This window comes from Malurus melanocephalus, unplaced genomic scaffold, assembly GCF_030028575.1.
Source record: "Malurus melanocephalus ecotype Western Australia unplaced genomic scaffold, MMel_1.1 scaffold_482, whole genome shotgun sequence".
Taxonomy (NCBI): domain Eukaryota; kingdom Metazoa; phylum Chordata; class Aves; order Passeriformes; family Maluridae; genus Malurus; species Malurus melanocephalus.
This window is the reverse complement of record NW_026623714.1, coordinates 183,416-201,306: the sequence shown is the minus strand read 5'-3', so window position 1 is coordinate 201,306 and position 17,891 is coordinate 183,416. Positions and strand designations below refer to the sequence as shown.

The 17,891-nt window shown below is 47.1% G+C and overlaps 1 protein-coding gene across 1 annotated transcript; it reads right to left on the bottom strand.

The window, feature by feature from the left end:
* Positions 1-1,384: 1,384 nt before the first annotated feature.
* FAM114A2 (family with sequence similarity 114 member A2) lies at positions 1,385-17,886 on the bottom strand. The gene is made up of 19 exons (XM_057380923.1): positions 17,800-17,886; positions 16,474-16,679; positions 16,165-16,261; positions 15,633-15,728; positions 15,259-15,371; positions 14,163-14,297; positions 13,839-13,997; positions 13,361-13,484; positions 12,326-12,405; positions 11,609-11,737; positions 11,252-11,391; positions 10,438-10,510; positions 9,826-9,879; positions 9,005-9,099; positions 4,533-4,864; positions 2,377-2,437; positions 2,167-2,285; positions 1,685-1,741; positions 1,385-1,560 (listed from the first exon to the last, which is right to left on the bottom strand). The coding sequence occupies exons 2-16, from the start codon at positions 16,675-16,677 to the stop codon at positions 2,397-2,399; spliced, it is 1,872 nt and encodes a 623-aa protein (XP_057236906.1). The 5' UTR covers positions 16,678-16,679; positions 17,800-17,886; the 3' UTR covers positions 1,385-1,560; positions 1,685-1,741; positions 2,167-2,285; positions 2,377-2,396.
* Positions 17,887-17,891: the final 5 nt, after the last annotated feature.

Genomic DNA, 17,891 nt, shown 5'->3' with positions numbered 1-17,891 from the left:
CATCTTCGTGTTTTCCTTTTAATCTTTGTGCTGGATAATTAAGACAACATTCCTCAGCATCTTTCCTGCTGTTTGTTGTGATTATACAAGAGCCGGCTGCATTTGTTCCCTGAAAAGGACATCCAAAGCCACATTCTGTGGTTTCGAGTAAAATCCTCCACGGTGCTGACTTTTAAACTCGACTTTGCCTGAAATCTGCATTACTCAAGAAAATACTCATAAAAACCGACTTCTTAAAAAAAACAAAGCAAGGCAGCAACGCAGAGGGGAGGGCTTGCACTCAAGCCTGCATTTAAGTTTTTATTGATGGTGAGACTTCTGGGCTTGGCTTAATTCTGCTGGTAGCAGCGGTGGGTTGGGGTACTGGTGCTGTGTCCCTGTCTGAGGTTCCTTTTGCTGCTGGCTGGACCCTGCCAGGCCCCCAGAGCACCTCCTGCTCCTGGTGCTCTCCCTGTCCCCGGTGCTCCCTCTGCCTCCGGAGCTCTCCCTGTCTCCGGAGCTCTCTCCCTGTCCCCAGAGCTCTCTCTGCCCCATTGCTCTCTCCCTGCCCCCATTGCTCTCTACCTGTCCCATTGCTCTCCCTGTCCCCATTGCTTTCCCTGTTCCCGCTGCTCTCTCTGCCCCATTGCTCTCTGCCCCATTTCTCTCTGCCCTATTGCTCTCTCAGCCCCATTGCTCTCCCTGTCCCCATTTTTCTCCCTGTCCCCATTGCTCTCTCTGCCCCATTACTCTCTCCTTGTCCCCATTGCTCTCTCTGCCCCATTGCTCTCTGCCCCCCTGCTCTTTCTCCCTTTCCCTGGAGCGCTCCTGCCCCCGGTGCTCTCTCTGCCCCCGGAGCGCTGCGGGATCCTTACAAAACAGCCGAGCGGTTATGAAATCCGTGGCCCCGCTGCCAGACGTCCCATCCCCGGTAGATGGCGGTGCCAGATCATTTTTCCTAATTTTTTTCCCCTTATTTTTTTTTCCTGGTGCCGCGCCCGATGCCTTCCCCCGGGGCCGGGGCCGCAGACGCGCGGCCCCCGCGTTTCTGCCAAAACAGAAAGGTTTGTCGGAGTTTTTCTCCCCTATATCTGCTTTTGGTTTGTTTTTCAYAAATTTGAAATCAGTTTTAACAGCTCGGCACAGCCACAGGTGTCTGTCCCTGCTCACGCTGCTCCATCCCACAGCAAGAGGCATGCAGGGCACAGGGAGGATGTTGGTTTTGCCAAATCCGGGTGGACTGTGCAGAGCCAGGCAGAGCTCCCGGATTTGTCTCCAGATTCTATCATGGTCTTGAACAAATCCTGCTCGCCCAGSTCCCAGCTCCCCACCTCTTGCCTTTCCTTGACTGTTTCCTTCCACAGTCAGCACGGGGCAGGCAGTGCGACTGGATGAATAAACAGCATTTCTCTTTGGAGACCACAACATCTTTATTTGGCTAAGAGTGGCCCAGTCGCCCTCCAGCACATGCTGCTGTTGACACCTCCACCTCCTCGGCGTGGCCAGGGCATGTGCTGCAGCTCCAGCACCGAAAGGCTAATCCTTGTCCTCCTTCTCATCATCCTTGGCAATGCCCTGGTCCTGGGGCAGGAACAGAAAGAAAAGGGACAGTGAGGGGAGTGCTGGGTGTCCTGTCTCATGTATTTGATGGCATCCACACAGGGGTTTGTAGGTGCAAGCCCCACAGAGCTGGGGGTGAGGTTACCTCCTCCAGGTCGCTGTCAGAGCTGCTGCTGCTCCTGTCCTCTTCCCCTTGTTCCTGCTGGGGTGAAGAGAGAGGGACAAGAATCACTGGGAACCCTGGCACTCTCTGCTGTTTGAGCTAGAGATTCAAGTCAGAGACACTCCTGGTCCTGGGGGTATCTAGAGCCAGGCTGGGCTCCACTGGTGCTGTTGTGAACCCCACAGAGCCCTCCAGAGACAAGAGCAAGGATTTCATGATGTGTGCGGTGCAGGAGCATCACTGTCCACACCAGCATCCCATTTGGAAAGAAAAAGGAGGGGGAACTAAGAAGGATGTTGGGACAAAGCTGTCTCAGTGGAAAAGCCATGGGCACAGTGGGATTTCTCGGCTGTGGAGGGCAGAGCTCCACCTAGCACAGGAACAGGGCTGCCATGGCTCAGACGTGGCTGCCCTTTACAGCCAGGATGTAAATGGTTCTGTAGAAAACTCCATCATCCCCCTACCTTTTCCTCTTCCTTCTTCCTCCTCTTCTGCTTCTCCTTCTCTTTTTCTCCCTCAGCCTTTTCCTTCTCTTCTTCCTTCTCCTCTTTCTTGTCCTTCTCCTTATCCTCCCGTCCAAACCCTGCAGCAGGGCACACAGGAAGGTTCATTTCTGGCGTGCAGCATCCAGCACAAACCCAGCAGGTGTCCCTGGGCCCACACCAAACACTCACATTTCAGGATTGTCGACATTTCACCGAAGCCAAAGAGCTCTGGGGCACGACACGGTCACACCTGTGGAACAGAGAGGACCTGAAGGAGCAGCTGGGGGTGGAGGAAGGTGAATTTTTAAAGGATGAAAACGAATCTCTGGATCATTCAGCTTTTACAGAGGTCCTGTGCATTTCTTAACCCCCAAAACAGCAGGGGAGGAGATCAAACAATCTGTGGACTGCACAAAAACCAAAAAGACCAGACCTTATGCCCACCCAGGCAGCCCCCACTGCCCTCTGCACAGGGAAGCAGCAAGCAGAGAGTAATGGAGGCAGAGAAATCTCAGGTCAAATAAGCAGAAAAATGCATTAAACCCCCACAAGCAGGTGCAAATTACAGAACTATTTCAAATTAAATAAGGAGGAAACAACAAAGAGCAGATGTGGGGGCTCCCAGGAATCCCCAGCAAAAAGGAGACCTTCCCTGAGGGACAAGGTGATGGCAGGGAGGGAGATGGAGACAGCAGCAAGCAGAAGAGAAGATGAGAACAAGGGTAAGAAAACTCCAAGCATTGATTAGGTGCCWGGAAGGTGACAGATGAAAAGAAAGGAACAGAAACAGCTTGCTTTAAAAATAGGAGACCCAAACAAAGCTATGAAAYAGCCTGGGCAGGCCAAACCCTCCCTCTCATACACAAACAGGGCAGCAGGGGAGAGGGATCAGGTCCCTTCTGCTCGCAGGGAAGAGCAGGATCCTTCCCTGCTGCAGCAGGTAATTAGGAAACAGTTTCCCTTCCAGCCAGTGATGGAGGGAGGCAGAATATTAATGCTTCCTTTTAATGGTTTTTAGCCACAAAATGACATCATCTGGTTGGTATTATTGGCTCTTTTGTAGGAGCCATTCGCAGTCTCTGAGCCGATAACATTGATTTGTATTTTTCAGGCAGGTTTTAAACCCCCAGGGTGCTGCAAGGGAGTGGGAAGCAGTGGGGTTTGGGGTGGTATCAGGGAAGAGGGAGTTTGGATGGGAAGGAAAAGAGTGTGGGAAGTGACTGATAAAAGATGCAATCAGTGCAAAGTTAAAATCTAATTAATAATGAACRGCAATCTAATTCATCTCCGTAATTAAGAAGTGTAACTACTAATTGAAAATAATTACATTTTAATCTAAAATCATTAAAAATAATCAAACATTAACAAAAGAAAAGGCATCCCCTGGGAAGGGGTAGGAGAAGGGGTAGGTGACGCTCTGACCCCGGGTCCTCACCAAAGCTGCCCCACAGCTCCCGTGGTGTGYCCAGCCCCAAATCCATGAGGATGCYCYTGCCCTGTGCCCTCACAGCCAGGGCTGAGCAGACCGGGCAGGCACGAGGTGGATGGAGGTGGACAGCAAGCACTGCACTAGGAAATGGGCAACCAGACCACAGTCCAGCAGCCAGGGCTGGGAAGGGGCGGCGCTGCCCCAACACATGCCAAAAAACACCTCTTTTGGGGGGAATTCCTCCCTGCACTGCTTCCTCTGTCCCTGGGGACCAACCCTGCTGTTTTCCAAGAACTGGGGTGGGTTCTGCCAAGCTCCTGCCTGGGAGATACCCCCAGCCCCCTGTGCAGCCCCTGTCCTGGGTGCTGGCTCCTGATGGCTGCCAGTGCTCAGCTTTTGCCCATCCCATCCCATCCCAGAGCAGCAGATCCAGTTCTGCCTGTTCCTTTAGAGCCTCAGCCACCTCGCATTTCAGGCAGGCAGGTTTGCCTGCCCCAGATGAGCCGGTTCCCTAAAGCCCAGGCAGACAAACCAACAAAACCCAGCGCCCAGCTGACGGTCCCCACTGACCAGCTGCAATTGTCCATAGTCCAGCAGAGGTGCAGCTGGGTCAGATCTCTGGATAACAGAGCAAAGCTGTGTGTTCATACCTCTCCAGATGAAGCTGGGATGGCCTTACCCTTCCAGACTCAACAGTGAGCCCACTCCCAGCTCAGCTGGGGACTGAAGTCCTTCCCACAAGGCTCAAGTCCCATTGCCATCCCCAAGGCCACACGGACCATGAGCTGTCCCAAACATGCTGCTGCTGCACCCTGTCCTTCACCCTGCCCTCCTGTCTGCTTTTCCAGCTTGCAAAATACTGAGGTGAGTCTGTAAATTCTCTGGATGGCACAAGGGAGAAAAGGAAGGGCCTTACCTGGAGCTGAAAAAGAAGTGATCTCCTYGATGGCTGGCTGGCAGCTCCCAGGGCTCCGGGTATTTGAGTGTTGCGGTCTCCTCCCCAGTCCCACTTTTGGAGCAGAAAAACTGGCTCTGCCATCCGTCATGGCCAGCACATGACACCGGAAACATGACCAGTCCCATTGGTACCCGCAAGAGGCATTGCCTCCAGCACAGGCAGGAGCAGAAGGACCTTTTGCAAGCAAGTCAGGGCAGCTCTGGAGGCTGCAGACATCCATGGGGACCTGCCCTGGGAGCAGGGAGAGCACTGGGGATTCAGTCTGGGAATGTGGTAAGGTCAGGACCCTGCTGGAAGTACAGAAAAGGGGCTTTGGGGGATGCTTACTCTGGGTGGGAGGTGTCAGGCAGCTCCAGGAGGTCCCAAAAAAGCCTGGACCAGGCAGAGCTCAGCACTCCCAGCTCCCTCTGATGCTTGTCCTTGCTGCTGGCTTTCACTCCAACATATCATTAAGTAAATACCTGTCAGCAGAGAGCAGTTACCAGCACGTCTAAACACTTGCATAATGTGCCTTCCCTCTAAGGCAATGCCCTCATTTCCAACAGCACCAGTATGGGATAATAACAGCAACAACAGTGTCAGAAAGGGCCTGTGTACCCAACTAATTCGTTTCCCCCACCTAATAAAAGGAATTAGCTCTCCCGTAAGATTTGCCCCATTTCACGCCTTCATCTCTACAACAAAGTTGCTCCCACAGTCATTTGATTTTCATTTACTGTAATTGCAGTGTGTGTGGAGCCCCTTTCCACAGAGTGAACCTAACCCTGGGTAACCTATGCAGGGAGTAAACAGGTCTGCAGAAGTTACTTGTTCCAAACACCTGACTATGTCTGCCCCAGGCCTCTTCCACCTGAACTGACCCCACACCCAGAGCAAGAGTCTCCTTGCCAGGTTTAGATCAGAAATGAGGGATGGGTTTTAATGGCCAGGGTGGATAAACCCAGAAGCAGCTCAGCCAAGCCAGTGGCAGAGTCCCTGCTGCTGCCCATTTTACAATCAGTAGCTCTGGAGCTCTTGCAGAGGTCCTTCAGCTCACACACAAATCACTCAGGGAACTCCTGCTGCCAGCACTTACTCTGGGGATAAACGATGGCAGCAGTCCCGTCTGAGCCAGTGTGGCCCAGCCCCAGGTCGGTGCAGCCATGGAATTTGGTGAGATGTGCACACAGAGCACAGTGCCAGACCCTGGATCTGACCCAGGTAAGATGCCCAGTGTTGGAACCAGCACCAACCCACACCTCTGAGCATCTCCTGCCACCTTAGGAGGATCCTCCCTACAAATACCAAACTCGAGGTTATTTTTAACTGGTGACCTCACTGGCTCAGCCCAGCTGGGCTCTCAGTCCTCTGATGCCTCCAGCATCCTCCAGTGAGAGCAGCCCAGGGGACAGCCCTGTGGGAATGGGGACACAAAGGGCCATCCAGGGAACCAGGACCATCCCGACCATCAGGCCAGGCTGCAGCCAGCAGCATCTTCTAGCGCAGGGGTGGCTGCCACCCCCAGCAGGACAGCAGAGTGGCAGCCAGGGACACTTCTAGGTCCCTACTCTCACTCTGCACCGGGCACAAAGCTGCCCTTGAAGGAAGGAAAGCACCTGTCAGCCAGCACCCAAAACACCAGCGCATGGTACCCTCAACAGGAGACTCCCAGAAAACATGGATTAGCACAGCACAGGCCACTTATGTCCTTCCTCTCTGTGCCAAAAAGCCTTTGACCACATAACATCCATCTCTGCTCAAGTCCCATCATCCCAGACCACTGTTTATTTTGGATTCAAAGTAAACACCTGAGAAGGAAATGCCAGAGCCCTCCTCCTCCTTGCCCCGAGCTCCCCCCTTCCTGCCTCTGAGTCAGGCCCTCTAATTTGTGCTGTGGGTGACCTGGGACAAGTGTCCCTTTAGTCAGGGCCACCAGTGGCCACATAGCTACTGCWTCTTCCAAATGAGGACAACTGCTCWTCCTGCCAGAGSTTCTGCTGTTGAACATGGACATTTTAATAATGKAAAATAAATCCCTGGGAAGGCAGCWGGGCAAGGCCTGGGAGCACATCCCGAAGCCCACTGGGAAGACCAAGCCTTTTTTATGTTTTAAACCTTTCTACAGCAGCTGCCAGGAAGCAGCTTTTASAGCTGCAACTAACAGAATCACTCCCAAGGAAAGAAAACAATTGTGGAAGGCTTTTTTTTTCTCCTCCAAGTCACTGCCAACATCTTAGCTGACTCTTATCTATTCTCAGCCACCTCTCACCTCCCCAAACACTACCAGAAGTGCTCAAATTACTGTCAGCTCTCATTAGGTTCACAGACAAGGCAAGGCCAAGCAGGAAGACCTCCAGACAGCTGGATGCTGAATTCTGATGAATCCTTTGGGCAGAAAGATTTCAGAGACTGTGGAACTGTTTTTGTTGTCTATCTGTTGCAATCCTTGCACTGGCACACAAATGAAGCTGGTGTAGGTTTGATTTTTGGCTGCTGTAACAAAATCCAGGTGGGCACATGACTGAAAGAATTACTGTCTGCATATTAAAAAAAAAAATCACCTCATTTCCTTTAATTATTAAACTACTCTACACTAAAGCACTGCAGGTCAGTAGAATTTATCTGCAAAAAAGCAGCTGCTGCTGCTTCATAAAACCCCATTACCTTTATTTCTTCTCTTCTGACATTTCTGTAAATTTTGGCTTTTTGGCAGGAGCAAAGCTGCCTTTTTGCACTGACACAGCAACTGGGAGCTCATCTGTGAGAGCTCTCACTCCCCAGCCTGGGTTCAGAGCACTCTTTCCTGCCATGAGAAAAATCCCAGCTGGCCCCATAGCTGCGCCTAGCTCTGCCCCAAAAACACAGTCAAGACTGGGAAAAAACCCATTGTTCTTTCATTTAATTCGTGCCTACGGCTACCTTGATAGCTTTTAAGTGAAACAGTTGTCAAAACAAATCCTTTATTTAATAATGCTATCAACGAAAAGAAGAAAAAAATACAGATTTTATTGTAGTGCAGATTTTTTTATCCCAGACACCCTCCTTTCAAGTCCAGTTTTAAGATGMAAGAAAAAGCTCTGCCTTTAGAGATCTGATCAGTCTAACCATGACTAAGGCAGGGCTTTYTCCATATATATAAAATCAGAGCATTAGCCAAAAGGTATTCTAATACAAAAAACATTTCTCTACTGCACAACTAGAGCAGAGGAATGTTCTAAGCCTTCAGTATAGCAGAAATGTGCAAGACCTGCTAAAACCCAGAGGATTTTCAAAAGGGGATTTGWGCATCATTGTTACCAATGAGCAAGTGCAGAGGCAGGTGTGACACACAGTCACCTCTGGTTAGCTATTATGGACTTCTTGAAATTCCATTTTAGCTGTGCATTTCTGCTCTTGTGATTCCAACAGAGGCTGCTGCCTCCCCATGGGCAGGCTCAAAAGATAAAGGAACAAAGCAGGGAACTTGCACAGCACAGAGAAACAGATACCATATGTGGAGCAGCTTCTGAGGCAAATTAGGACTCCTACTAACAGAACCAAATTGCTACCCCTCTCCCTACTTTAATATATACCTTCCAAGGTGCATTGCATTATAGTGTTTTTACACAGAAGACAGGCAGTATGTGAGTCTGTGAACAGTCTGTGGCTGACATGTCAAGCTGCACTGAAAAAGGGGAATCCTCCTGCTGAATTCTCTCATTAAATTGCCCAAACACGAGCAATCCCTCTTAGTCAGTTCTCATTTATTACCATAAAGCCAAGTACCTGCATTCTTAGGGCCAGATCAGCATTTTCCCAGCTTGTGCTGAAGCAAGCACAGCGTGAGAGAATGAGAAATAGCCCCCTGGTGAGASTCCCTGTCCCACATCCCTGAGTCAGTACAGACATCTTCAGGGCTTCTCTTCAGCAACAGCAGCTTGGTAATGAATCCTCTCTGCTCTATTCTGCCTAGTCTAGAAGGTTCATAATCATAAATATTTGCCTTTCCATGCACCTCCTATCCAATATTCACTTCAACGCGAATGCAGAGCTATCAGGAACCCAATTATGTCTGACTTAAAAATCACACCATGATTTTAGCTAACTCTAACTAGCCAGCTGCTACTCCTCTCTTCAGCACCAGAGAAGCTCTCTGGACTGTGAACACAAAGAGCTTGTTAACACATACAGCAGAGAGATTTCAGTGAAAAGGTACAGACAGTCCATGAAACAGAGAAGCAATCTGCACTTTAAGTCTGTCACGTTGTCCACCAGCCTGGACTATGCTAATCACATCTCTCAGTGTGCTGTAAGAGCTGTCATTGCCAGACTGCACTTAATCACCATTCTTGCAGCAGCAGTGAACAGAGTTCATCTTTTTCCCTTTAATAAGAGCCATTACATCATTCTCCAGCATGGAAACTACGAAGTGGGAAGGTCAAAAAGTTCTTAATTAGAAGGATTTTTATTACTGTGATAGTTCCGTTCTAGCCTCAATAAGAGAGATCTGCAGTACAGGCAGCAAGAGCTGGAAGGCATCTTGGATATAGGAAGCACTGTTTGAAGCCTGTGAAAACAAAAATCAAAATACACACATGAATAACTACGCTACCAATCAGCTTTACTCACCACGTACTCATTTCAGACAGCATTGATTATGGAACAGAAAAAACRGAAGCCTAGTGCTTGCTGGATTTTAAAGGCTTCACTCTAGAAATCAATTTGATATCAAGTTTTTGAGGGGCTTTATGCCATTAGGGATAAAAAAGCAGGTGGCTTACAGACTGCCAAACAAGATCAGTTCCAATCCAAATGCAGGATACTGTTCTCAGTAACAGATGAAAAGTGTGTATTTCTAAGTGAAGCATAGCATGCTGTAGCAGGAAGAAGAACCCACAAACATGAAACACCCCCTTTCCTATCACACCTCAGAGCTCTGCAAGCCTGAGAACAAACTGAGAAGTAAGGAAGCATTGGGACTCTTGCAGACTAATTTCTGAACTTGTCAAAGGTTTGACTTTGGACATTTAAATTGTAAAAATTCAGACTGTTGAATTTAGTATGTATCTCCTGACCTATCAGAACTGTGAGCTGACATTTGCTCCTCACTAAGTAACTCATCTCTTGTGCAAATCTACGACATTTATCAAAACTTTCAAGTTATTAGACAAGTAAGCACAATTTTAAACCATGGGTTAGACAACTTGGCATGCATAAAGATCCTGCAGTGGGAAGAACCAGCATATCTATTTTTAAAGTATTAGCTTACAGTTTTAAYGTTAGCATAACTGACCTCCAAAAACACTCCAGTGATTAAGGGATTAAGCACATCTGCTTTCTCTTTGACCTGCAGAGATCAGACATATATTATCCTGATTGAAAATTTGATCACATTTCTTCAAGCAAGATAAAGCTAAATCCTCAGTAAGTTTAAAACCACCACTGCTCCCTTAACTAGAGGAAAGCKAAGCCACAAGCTTAGCTGCCTTGTAGCATGCAAATAAGAACAAAGCAACCTGCATCAGCCCAGGTTGGGTGTGAATACACATCACATCTTCAAATGAACTGGGGACAAGTGGAGAATCCAGAGATGATGATGATGCTATCTTCAGTAACACCTAAATGCTTTGGAAAAGCCACAACAGGCTCACAAACCTTATTTGCTTCTTTCCCCTCAGTAGCTTGAGCATCAATTCCCACCCCCACTCTGTACCAGCCTGAATGCAGGAGCCTCTCAAAAGCTCAGCTGCTACAATTTGAGGAACACTGGCCTGGAAGGTCAGTTCACAGGGAAAAAGCTGCGTTATGTAAACATGCAAAAACAAAAAGCACTTCATGGCAAAGATCCCAAGGCTGTAATCAAATAACCACATCTCATTCCTGAGAACTGTGGTGTAACTCTTACCCCTGCAGTCGTTAAGCAYGTTGTGAACTCTTTAGAGAAAGCTGACAGCTCTTTACAAAGCATGATCGTCAGTCTGTGGAAGAAGAGGGGGAAAACAATGAAGTAAACACTCTCCTCAAGATGAAGTTTCTTTCAACATTCTTCTAAAACATAAATGCTTTGTTTCCTTATTAAGTTCAATTAAATCAAAATTGATATAGAACATATGAAAGCTGTATGAAGATTCAGAGGTTTCCCAAATAAAACAGAGAGGGGAAAGATGGAGAAATAAATAATTAARGCAGAAGATGTGGAACAGCACTCTGAGGACAGGCACATCCATGCAGAAGGAACAGTACTAGCTTGCCTTTTTTTACTGGCAAGTGTAATTTTCTGAATTAGAAGGTACTGGATTTCAGATACATGCCAAGTATCTCCTGTGCAGTAATTCTGCAGTCTCACATACCAAGCATGCTAAATGATTAACAAAGAGGTAATCAGGAATCACTTTTATACAATTGCCTTGTCATGTTTTAAATCTCTGCCTACAGACTAGCAAAAGCTTAAGGCAAATACTCTTCTAGGTTTTGCAAAGCTTTCAAGCAAGGTTTYCTCTTTCTTATCAAGAAATGTCTTTAGGCTGGAAAGAGACAGCTGAGCTCTGCTGTCAGGAAGACAGTGATGCCACCCATCACTAACTCACAAATTTGCCAAATTCCCAAATTTGGACACCTATGCAGAATTCAAGAGCACTGCATTGCATGGAATTGCAAAGAATTATTAGGCAGTTTAATCAGTAATTATACGCTATCCATTTACTGAGAGATGCACTCACTGTGAAAGGGACTTGGCTCTGTCTGTGGCTGTCACCTCCTGTTTCTGACCATAGAGAAACAAAGCTGCAGTTTTGTGAAACATTTCAATGGAGCAGGCTGTCAGTTCTGCCAGGCTTCTTATGGCAAACGCATGAATATCCTGCAAGAGTGACAAAAATTCCCCATACCATACAAAAACTAGCTGCTTTTATTATTTAAAACAAGTCAATCACACAACACACTGTCACTACTCTGCCCTTTTACACCTCAGAATCCATACAGAAATAGAAACAGATAAACTCTGTGAGTCACAACTCTAACTCAACAGCCAGATAAACACTGCAGACAGATATTCTTTTCCTTGATTACTCAGTTACCTCTACTGATTTCTTAGCATCCTGGTCACCATCTCTGGATCCTACTTCYTGGTTTTCTTCACTTTCTTTTTCTTCTTTAGGAAGACTGCTGTTGAATTGCGCTACCCACTCATGAGCAGAGGTCCTCACCTGTAGAAAGAAGTGCCACAATATTTAATGACTGGAATGAAGCACCCATGCACACAAGACAATGGAGGATTGGATTTCTCTAGAGAAAGGAAGCAGTTACAACTTCTGAGCTTCTGAAAAGAACCAGGACAAATGATCCCAGGGCCTTCAGGATTTTGCAGATGTTTGGCTGCACTGATCTAGTTGAGGGCAGTTGTCTCTCTAGCATCAGGGGCTGGAGTTTACCATCAACACCAGACTAACAGAGGTGCTTTAAAAACATGTCTGCAGAATGCTGCTGCCACTTGGTGGATCTGAAGGGTAGTGAAATGATGGCAAGAAAGGCAATTCTTCCTCATACCAACTCCTGAACACAGTAAAACCAGGTGCTTTGTACCAAGAGAAGCCTTCAGCTCATGACTGTAGGTTATTTCACCATGATGGCTGAAGGTTCACAAGGAAAATGCCATCTCCTTTGCCTACCATTGCCAAAAGATCTAAAATATGGCTTGTTTTCATGAATTTGGTATTTTCACAAGCAAACCAGGTGAAAAGAAGCCCTTGCTGTGAGGAAACTCTCCAGCTTTTAGAATATGAAAAATAACTCACCGAGATCACTTTGTCTGGCTTGGAGGATATGTGCAATTCTGAAAACAACTCTGTTACTTCTTTTGTGAATTCCTCGTCTCCTAAAGGACAGGAAAGGTTAAAGAATCCACATAAAGGACAGATTCAGGAATAAGCAGCACTTCAATGCACAGCTAGTTCTGCACAAGTCTGTCAACTGTTGCCTTTATTTCTCTTTGAATCACTACCTCAGGCAAGAACGCATCAAACCCAGTCTTTTCAAATACAATTTCTAAGGTAGGTTCTGCAAAGGTGGAGACATCAGTGCCTGAAGGTTAGTTCCTGCTTTCTCAATTCTGGTTTTGTAGCTAAGGTAACTCCATTTTTTTAATCTTCTATTTTTTTACAGGCAGCCTTTTATAACACTCTAACTTGCACATCACCTTGGAGAGTCTGAAATATCACTTAGAGCCTATGGTTCTCCTATTATATATAGCAGAGCAGATGTGAGATCCATTATGTGCAAATATAAAAGATACATTAAATGTGGAATGATAGCAAGTGCAGGTGTGTAAGCCCTCCCTGATGAGCATTTAGGTAAAAGCAATGCAAGAAATTTACATTTAAATCCATGTAATTCTGAAGAATCAGGGCTCTTGTGTGTGAATGCATCTCTCAATTTTTCTGTATGTGTGGCTAACTCTGATTTAAAGAACAAATAAAAAGGCTTTTTGCTTTCCCACAGGTTGGACAACTCTATTCAGTCTTTCCCCCTTAGTCAAGGAAACCCATCTTTYTCTGAATTTGCCTTTTGGCTCAGGGTCAGTTGTATGAACTGCCCAGGAGTMAACTCCAATCCTGCTCTGGCAAGAAATCATTCCTGCTACAAAATTACTGCACAGCAACTTTCCAGAGATGAAGGGTGTTGCTACCTGTCATGCCCCTGGTCACAGATGGCTTTAGGATTAAGCATCCAACTAAACTCAAATTTGGCATCMTGCCCTTTGCYACTGATCRGGGCTGGCTGGTTCTGCACTGAGGACCAACTTCTCTTCYCAGAACCTGGGGGTCTCTTACCCTTYTTTTCYTCCTCTTCTTCTTCAAAGAATTCAGGTAAAGAAAATGCTTCTTTGAGTTGCTCCATTTCCTCCTTCAGTGTGTCCAACTCCTCTCCAGAGAGGGCATTCAGAACCGCTTTCACCTGGTTAGGGGCAGCACAGYCAAAGAGAAAATCAATAAATCCATCCAGTAGGATGGAAAATACAGGTTAAGGCAGCAAACCAGTGGATGTGAGGAGAGTAACCTGTGAAAAGTTGAAGACCTGCAGGAATTGAGGCTGACTAGGGCAAAGGGAATGGCTTTAGGAGCTGAGGACAGGACAAACTGCTCCCAAGGTAAACACCAGATCCTAATGCAAGGATCAAAGTGAAATTCTGTAATAATTTTACAGTGAGTTCTTAGCACTTGATTTTACATGTATATACATATATTTCTAATCTTTTTTCCCCTGCTCAGCTGAACTCAAAATAGAAAGCAAAATGCTCAAGGCCATTACCTTTGATTCACTCTCTMTGGAAAGCATCTCTAAGGCCTCCAGATGCGAAAGACCCTGAAACTCATCAAACAGTAACCCATAATGGGCTTTCTTCTCAGTAGCCATGGTAACCTCGGTAGCTGTCTGCTGCTCTTCTTTCTCCTTTGCCTCTCGTAAGACCTGAAAAAGAAAAGCAGAGGCCTCGTGACAGTGCCAGGAGATAGAGAATACAGGAGGAGAAGGCTTTTGGCTCAATAGCAAAAATGGTTTCTTAACGACAGGGCCACAAAAGAAGGGAGAAGAAATGAGAGAAACCAATGAGGTGCTGATAGGGAGCTGCTGTACCTGAGATAACGTGGAGGTWCTGTTCATTAGGCCCTTTGTTTTTTTGAATCCAGGGTCTCCCTCAGCTATTACATCCATTGTCTTTTTCCCAATGAATTCCAAGGCATCCAGACCTCCACTAATAACACTTTTCCCCTAGGAATCAGATATGGATAAAGACAGCACATAAAACTCACAGAAGATTACACAATGGAAGAAATTGAATTGGGAGGGTTTTATCAGCAATCTTATACTGGGCACTCACATAAAAGCCAAATTGGTCCTTGTCACCCTAAAATTCAAMCCTAATCATCACAAAGAGAGCAGAAGGACATGGAAAGAGCCACAACACATTATCACCCAACAGCTTATTACAGCACCCAGACAGCTGCAGCAATCTGATGGGAAATAAATTTTTAGTTTGTGAACAAGCTGGTTTTCAGCACATGACAGTATTTAGTTCTCATCCTTCCAACGAGAAAACACCAGACCTGTGGATTTTGATTGCTAACTTTTGTTCAAGCCTTAAAAGCAGAAAGAGAAGCCAGCTTTCCATCTGCAGCTCTTTCAGATTCACAGGCAAATTGACAAGACAGCAGATCACAAAAGCWGTTTCTAAGGGTAATGGCTTCCTTTGAAGTGCATTTCTCATGGTCACAGGAGCAAGCTGATTTCCAAGCAAATTKGGCTAGTTTCACAGAGGTTTTTGAAGAGGAGAATGGATTTCATCTCTAGACAGCTCTGTGGAAATCAGTGGAAATACTCCAGGAATGAGTCTGACCCTGCATTTACCTGACTACTCCAAAAGAAAGTCACAGAGATCACAGAGTACAGAGGTGACATGCACAGAAATGCATGCCCTGCACAATCCGCCGTTAGGACTTTTTTGTTACATACCAATATTTAATACAGAACTATCAAAATTCAAGACATMTTTCATATCAGGTGCCAGTTAGAACCAAGGCCCAGGGATAAGGGCTGTCTGAAGGCAAAGAGTTTCTCACYCTTCACCCCACAAATGTCAACATTAAGTTTCCTCTTACAATATTTTGAATGAAAGGCCAGAACCCCAAAGCTCCCTTAAACCCATTTTCTCCTGCTTTCCCAACTCACTCACTGTGCTTTGGACTGCAGTAGAGATGGTTGATAAAACTTCAAGAGCACCAGCAATAGGGAAGGAGCTGCCATCATCAGCTGCATCTGCGTTGCTGGCAGCAGGATTCTCACTTCCTGTGTTAGGAGGCAGAAAATTAACTTCCTGACTTCCAAAAAAAAAAAAAGATCCTGTCATCCACAGAGTGGCAAAAGCTACAATTCAGATTCTTTTCCTCCCTACTTTTCAGAGCTAACAGAACCAAGCAATAGAGTATTATTTTAATGTTTTTATTATTGATCTCAATGTGCATGGTGCAGAGTAAGGTGATGCTATTTTGGGGCTGATTATGTTGTAAAAAACATTTCAGGGTCACTTTTATGCAGCACAAAACTGACCTCCTGTAGAATCTTTAGACTCTGATGAGATTTCACTAGGACTYGGGATCCCAAGAGTTGTTTCTGCTTTTTCTATGACATTTGAAATACCTTGACCTAGAGAAGAYAGAAATCAGAACAGAAACAGGATTAGAGCTGCATATTCTATMATTCTGGATTCCTTCTGCTCTAAACAGTTTAATCAGTACTAAAACCTCCTTCTATCCAGCTCACCTACCAATGTAATGAACCAAGGTTTCATCTCAGCTTTTAAAYGAAGTTGTAAATTCTGGCTGAACACCAGTTTAAAATACCAGGTGAAAATTACACAAACGCCTTAAAAACTTGAAASTAATTTTGTCTGTGCATATCTCCTTAATCTCACTGTATCTTTTGGTACAAGCTTTTCCCATTACTTGAACAATTCTCTTGACATTTTTCCAATAATGGCTGCTATAACTGAAATCCTCTTCTCTAGGAACAGGTTCTAAAGCACCAGCTWGAGACACACACCATGATTAAAATATTTATCAAATACCAGAAAGAGCCTTACCTACAGTAGCTACGGTAGCAGACGCAGTTGACAGAAGAGATTTCCCCCAGCTCCCCCAGTAGCCCCACCCTGTCTGAACTGCAGGAGGATCTGAGACCTTTAAAGAAGAAAAACAGAAGACTGATGCAGGCATTACAGTGAGGAAATGAACACAAGCAGTCTGTGACATGTGCCTTTTGTRCAGCTTTTTCATTTCAGAGAACAGCAATGTGAATTTTCAGAATGGAGTGGGGCTTATGCTCAGAGTTCTCCCAWGCCCAAAGCCATGAAATGTGAAATCAGATCATTCCAAGTAAGCACAGAACATACCTTGACRGTTTCAGCTGCAGGCTTTTCTGTGGCAGCAGGCTGGCTTGGGGGCTTGGGTTCAGGTCTTTTCCGAGTCACAGGCACAGTCTCCTGTTCTTTCCCTTCGCTGCTTTCAGAGCAGCCAAGTTTCTCTGTCTTCTGTTCATTTTCACCTTCATAAGAGGTTTCTTCTTTCAGATTTTCACCACTGTCTTCCTCAGACATGACTAAAAACATGCATAGAAAGCAAAGCAAATAAAAYAATCACTCCCTTACACTTTGACATTAGTTCAAGAGCATCATGTCTGTGTTTTAACTAATTAAACAYAACGTTGCCACACATACCCACATGAACAGATTATGTTTTTAAGCAAGTATGTACACCAAGTTATGTCTGACTARAAGAAATGTCATACTTGGAAGTTTAAAGTCCCACAGGGACACGTGGCTTTATCTAACTGACACACCCTCTCCGTAGGAAAAAAAACAGTCTGCTAACTCTGAAAAACAAATGACGGTAGAAAAGGGCCTCAGATAATGAAATACATTACGTGTTCAACCAAAATACAAGCGAAAACAAATAGCTCGGGAGGACTGCTTTGAGGAGTGTAGGATACAAATGGGGACAGCTGTCACAGAGCTGAGCAGGTAGGGAGGCAGCGACTGGGTCACTTGGGGACGAGCACTGCAGGGCACGAACACCTCCCAGAAGCTGCGATGTGCTCCAGCGGCTGTGCCCCAGCATCGCGGATCGGGGATGGGGAGCCCACGAGCGGGGCTGTCACCGTCCGGGCTCCTCGGGCTGCAGCTGCGGCTGAACTGACCTGGGGGCCGGTCAGGGCCAGGCCGAGCACCCCAGGGACCCCCGGGATCACACGGGGGTGATTTTATACAGCTGGGAACTGTTAGCTGTGTCCCCGGCCAGGCGCTCACTGATGCAATCGGGACAGCTGCCCCCGCCACGGGGCAGTGGTGGCCTCAAGCGAAGGAGAGGAACAGCTCCGGCTGCGGGCTGGCACCTCCAGCCCATCTGCCCAGGATCCTCCACAGCGCCCASGGCCCCCGGGCCACCCCCGGCACCGTCCCCAGCCCGCAGTCCTGGAGGCCTCTCCGTGCCTCCGCTTCCCCAGGAGACTCCCAAGGTCCCGTAACCCCCAAACAGGGCTGCTCCATGTGGCACCCCCACGTTCCTTGCCTTTCCCCATGGGGCTCCTGCCGCACAACGGGCCCCGCAGGTGCCCACACRCCCCTCCACGGTCCCGCCTGTGCCCCCCAAAGCGCCTGTGCCCGCGGCGCTGCCAGTGCCCCGCAGAGCCCCCGGAGCCCGCTGCCGGCCCTCACCCTCACCCTCGGCGCTCGGCGCGGCCCCCGCGGCTCCGGGCGGACCGTGACCAGCGAGGCCGGCGCAGAGCGGCCCCGGCGCTGCCCCGGAAGCGGCC